At 37.0% G+C, this 5254-nt stretch overlaps 1 protein-coding gene and 1 non-coding gene across 17 annotated transcripts in view; both read right to left on the minus strand.

Moving 5' to 3' along the window:
* UBAP2 (ubiquitin associated protein 2) overlaps nucleotides 1-5254 on the minus strand; it is a 193308-nt gene that overhangs the window by 37009 nt on the left and 151045 nt on the right. For all 16 annotated transcript variants that reach the window (XM_069087965.1, XM_069087964.1, XM_069087963.1 and 13 more), the window contains one exon: nucleotides 2631-2698. In XM_069087965.1, coding sequence (XP_068944066.1) covers nucleotides 2631-2698 — 68 coding nt within the window. The remainder of the gene's footprint in view (nucleotides 1-2630; nucleotides 2699-5254) is intronic.
* LOC138161183 (small nucleolar RNA SNORD121A) lies at nucleotides 751-828 on the minus strand. Its single transcript, XR_011168305.1, has one exon. It is a non-coding gene; the product is annotated as a small nucleolar RNA SNORD121A (small nucleolar RNA).

Genomic DNA, 5254 nt, shown 5'->3' on the forward strand with positions numbered 1-5254 from the left:
AAAAAAAAAAAAAAAAAAAAGTGAAGGTTTAAAACTAAAAATAAATTAATTAAAAAAAAAAAAAAACAAACCCAACAACCACCACCAATAACTGACCATTGCTTACACAATCTTTTTCTGAAAACCTCCAGTGGAAGAGAACCTACTTCATGCCACTTGAAGCAGCCCATTCTGCTTCAGGGCAATCTCATTTTCTCTTTTTGGAGGGCAGTTAGGGTTAAGTGACTTGCCCAAGGTCACACGGCTTTTGTGTTAAGTGTCTGAGGTCGGATTTGAAATCAGATCCTCCTGGATCCAGGGCTTGGTGCTCTTTTCACTGCACCACCTATCCACCCCAGCAATCTCATTTTCAAAGACTTTTCATCCTCTTAATAACTCACGCCTAAATGTGCCTCCACCCACTATTCTTAGATTTTCTCTCTACTCTTGAACAAATAATTCCCTTTTCCAAAGAAGGGCCCTTCTGATATTATACCTACCCAAGTCTTTTCCCAGGCAAACATCCCCAGTTTTTGCAACCAATTCCTGATCATAAGGAATAATCCTGAGGCCTCCACAATCCTTCTATTTCAAGCAAAAGTCTTTCTTTAAAACACTTATTTGACCACAACATAAATTAAAGCTAAACCTAAAATTTTAGTCTGTAAGATAATTTGCTTATTTTGTTTTAGCTATACTTTAAAGTTGTGTGATAAGCACCATGGATGGAATATCTCACCTATAAAACTATTATTTATGTATATTTCTCAGGTCCAAAAAACTCAGAAACATTTTCCACATGGATTGTTCAGATATGTGCTTGGAAGAGTACATCATTGTTTTTTGGACTTTTCACTACTGCCTCCCCTCCAAAATTTGGTCAGTCAACATATTTCTTGAAAATAATTTGTGTTGGGAAAAACGGGGAGAAAATCTGCAACTCAAAATCTGGCAGAAATGAATGATGTAAATCAGAAGTTAATAAAGCAAAAAAAAAAAAAGAAAAGAAAAGAATTTGTGTTTCAGAAAAAAGGAACAGTTTCATAAACTAAAATAAAATTTTCCTATCACTTAGGAAATTTGTTCTCACACCTACAATTAATAAACATGAAACAAGTATCACAGACGTTCCAAAGCCTCCAATGGTACTTTAAAAAATATCTACCCCAAAACAGTTCTGGGGTTTTTTTCAAAACTCCAAATGTAGTACACAGAAAAACACTTTAAAAAATGGCCTTACAATTAAGTTTTTAGGTTTTCCTTGGTACCAAGGAATTCAGCAAAAAATTTTTGAGAAATGATTTCTTTAAATGCTTCATTTCGAATCTGTTAAAATGAACCAAGTACCACACCTCCCCCACTAACTGCTTTTTTTAGTTTGTGGAGGCTTTTAGCATTATTCTGAGCAGAGGATACATTGGAACTTACTTTACATTAAATTCAGTGAATACTAAGAAATGAGATGGAGAATTGGGAAGATGAATTTCAGAGCCTTTACCCTGATAAATGTGTGACACATTTTCAAACCAACTTTCACTAGACTTTAACCTAATATGAGGACCAAAATTACAAGGGAGAGAAACTCTAGGGACTCGAAAAGGTAAAAAGAGTTCCATGATAAGCCACAACTCACAAGGCTTACATGATGATATCATAAACGGCAGTAAATTGAGTAATTTAGATTAAATGAGTCAAAACTAAAAAGCATAAGTTCAAAATGTAATTAGTATTATTAGACTCTGAGGATTTCATTTTCTTTAACTCTAAAACAGTTATTTTGCTGAGCAGAGTACTGTGTCAACCCCCTCTAGTTGTGCCCTTGATTTTTTTCACTCCACATCTTTTTTAACAGTTTACCCCTGAAATCATCCCCCGATCTCCCCTTCCTCTCCAACCTACCTCCCTATGACACAAGCAGAGCTTGTGAACTTTTTTTTTTTTTTAAAGCAATTGGGGTTAAGTAACTTGCTCAAGGTTACACAGCCAGTTATTTTGTGTGTGTGCCGAGTATCTGAGGCCGGAACTGATCCAGGGTCTCCCGACGCCGGGGCCGGCACTCTTACTGACTGCGCCACCTGGCCACCCCTTGTGTACTCTTTTATAAAGATTAACGCAATAAGAGTTTCAATATTATTAAAATTATCTTACTTAACACTTCTTTCTAATTCAGAGCCTTTCATGTGTGCAGATGCAAAGAATTGGTAAGAACTTCAGAGTCTATTGTCTACAAATGATCTTTAGAATAAGTTTCTATTAACAGAACAGTTTCATGTTTAAATCCAGTCTTTCCACTACATAAGTATGCAGGATATTATGGTTTCTAATCACAGAAAGACAACAGTTACTATTTCCCAAAAAGCTCAATCTTAAACTTTTCCCCTTTTATTCCACTGAGTTAAATTGGGAGAACTATTACCAATAATGGCAAAATACTTTAAATGTTGTCAATATTTGTGTGAAGACTACTATTAGAAACATCACTCGGGGGGTGGGGGGATTTAAGCTGTCATCTATGAAAATCAAAAAAAAAGGGAAATTTTTCTTTCCCTTATATGTGGGACCTGATTTAAGTCACATAATATAAAATGACCTTGAAATTAACTAATTGGAAAAGTTTGCTCTAATAGCTTTCAAGGAAAGAAGATTTTTACCTTTGTCCAGGTGTGACATGGTTTTCAGCTGGAACAGAAGAAGCTGTGAATACCTTCGTTTCAGAAAGCTGTGTGGAAAGGATAAACTTAGTTCTAGGTGTTAGGCATAGCATAAAAGCAACGTGCACACCAAATCCCCAGCAATCATAAGCTCTTATATTATAACCATCTCATGGTAGCTTAGCTGGTGAAGATCTTTAAATATCAAAGGAGTTTGTATTTGATCTCTCAAGTAACAAAGTGTGACAGAAGATGACTTTAGCAGTTGTATAAAGGATGGAGTCAGGCCTGAGACAGGAAAACAATTAGGTGAGTATTACAATAATCCAGGGGGGGGGGGGGGGGGGATAAGTATCTAGGTGGGTAGAAAGAAGACAAATAAAAGAAATGCTATGGATGTTGAAGCACCGAGATGTGGAAACAGACTGACTATGGGGAAAATGGGAGGAGAGCAGAGGATGAGAATGGCTCCAAGGTTGGGAATATGAGTGATGCGATCAACAGAAGTATAAGTTGTTTTGGACAGGCTGAATTTAAGGTACATATGGAATGTATTTATGATATGCTTCTGCTGAAAGCCAAGAACTGAAGTTATTGAAATAATTGAGAAGATTAGAGTATACAGGGGAGAGGGTCTAGGACAAAGCTTTGGGGGACATACAAAGATGAACTGAATGTCAATAAAGACTAAGCAAAGGGATAGTGATAAAGTGGCCTCCTCCCCACTCCCAAACCCACCACAGCAGGAGGCAATCCAAGAGAAAGCAGGGTCACAAAAACTTAGGAGAGAGCATTCAAAAAGAGATATAATCAGTGTCAAATACTACAGACCTCAAGTGTGGCCCTTGGCTCTTTGACTGAATCCAAACTTCACAGAACAAATCCCCTTAATAATAGTATTTCTTCTGTAAAACTTGGACTCAAGTCAAAAGGCCGCCCCCAAGGACATAGAGGGCCACATGTGGCCTCAAAGTCACAGGTTCCCAACCCCTAGGTCAGTACCTGGGGAGGTAGGTTGGAGAGGAAGGGGAGTTCGGGGGATGATTTCAGGGGTAAACTGTTAAAAAAGATGTGGAATGAAAAAAATCAAGGGCACAACTAGAGGGGGTTGACACAGTTAAGAAGAATGGCCAACAATTAAAATTTGGGAGTAAAGGAGAAGGACGTCAAGGGATTTTGAGATGAAGCCCAATAATTTCTACAATAATATAGGAGAGGTCTTCCACTGAGATGTATGTTGGAGGGTGGGGTATGTGATCAGGGGAAGCTGAAGGAGACAAGTGAGATCTCAGAACAGTTGTTGTGAGGTAAAGAATCAATTAAAGAAGTGTAAACAGATTGCCTTTCTGCAGGGAAGGAAGATATATTGAGACTGGTTAACTATAGTTAAGAATGAGTAGAAAGGGAAAAAAAGCCAAAGCAAGAGTGACAGTTTAGAAATTACTGTGGTTTTGAAGAACTGGGGGTCATAATAGCACACTAAAGCCATGCGAAAGGATAAAGTTACCAGGAGATAAAAGATAAAATATTAGCCATAAAATGGTCATCCCAGTGTGGGATTCAAAAAGTCATGTCTATGATGTCAGAAATTAGTAAAATTAAAAGGTTACACGGAGGCTGGAATTTTAGCAATTTTAGCCAAAACTACAAATGTGAAATTACTTCTTCTTGCTCTTGTCAAATCAGTTTTCTACTGTGATTGTAAAATATCACGCCACCCAACAGCACTCAGTTTAAACAGCACAATGGAGCACTGCATTTGGAGCTAGAGGACCTGGACGTGAATCTCAATTGCAGAGGGGTGAGACAGTACCTCTTTTCTGGCTCAAAAGTGAGATGGGAACCAAGAATGACTACAGGTGTGAGAAATACTTAAGACAAATGAAAGTACATTTTCTGATACAAAATTAATCTTACTTTTTTTTACAACTTAAAACTTTTAATTAGCAAAATTTGTTCCATCTGATGCAATACCTTGTGTTACTTAATTCTGCATTGAGTTCACAGTTTTAACACAGATTCTTTAATTCATCAAGAAAGCACACTTATATTAGATAGCTTTGATGAACAATCAGTTTTTCCAAATCCAGCCTGCATTATGCCACACAAATTCTCAATGAGTTTTCAATCAGTCAAGGTGCAAAATCACTTATGTATGTTTGTGTCCATTTCTTGCTCTTTCCCAATGTAGCAGAGTATAAGAACAATACCACACCACACCATCTCCCTTTGGGAATTTTTATAATTTCAGAAAATTTTTGCTTCAAAATATAGCAATGTTTATCACAATTCACAATTCCCTCAATGGAGGCAAGACTTCTAGGCCTAATGGAAGTAAAAAAGAAAAAAAAAGCCATATTTTTATAAATATCGTCTGCTATCTAATGAACGTGCCCAGATTGTACAGGTTCCCTTAAACTTCTAATAATAATGTCGATGTAGCTTTAAAGGAAAAGGTGAATTCTGTCGGGAAGAATCTTCATTAGTCCAGTCTTCCCATCATCTCGGTTAAGATAAGCATTTTTTCTTTACAGAGACAATTAATGTCTGTGTTTTATTAAACTGCTCTACCAGCTGTGGTTTGTAATTTAAGAAGATGCTGCACTACCGAAGACCAACAGTCC

This window comes from Petaurus breviceps, unplaced genomic scaffold (genome assembly GCF_028583685.1).
Source record: "Petaurus breviceps papuanus isolate PSGF00001 unplaced genomic scaffold, PetGlider_PUasm1.0 183, whole genome shotgun sequence".
Taxonomy (NCBI): domain Eukaryota; kingdom Metazoa; phylum Chordata; class Mammalia; order Diprotodontia; family Petauridae; genus Petaurus; species Petaurus breviceps.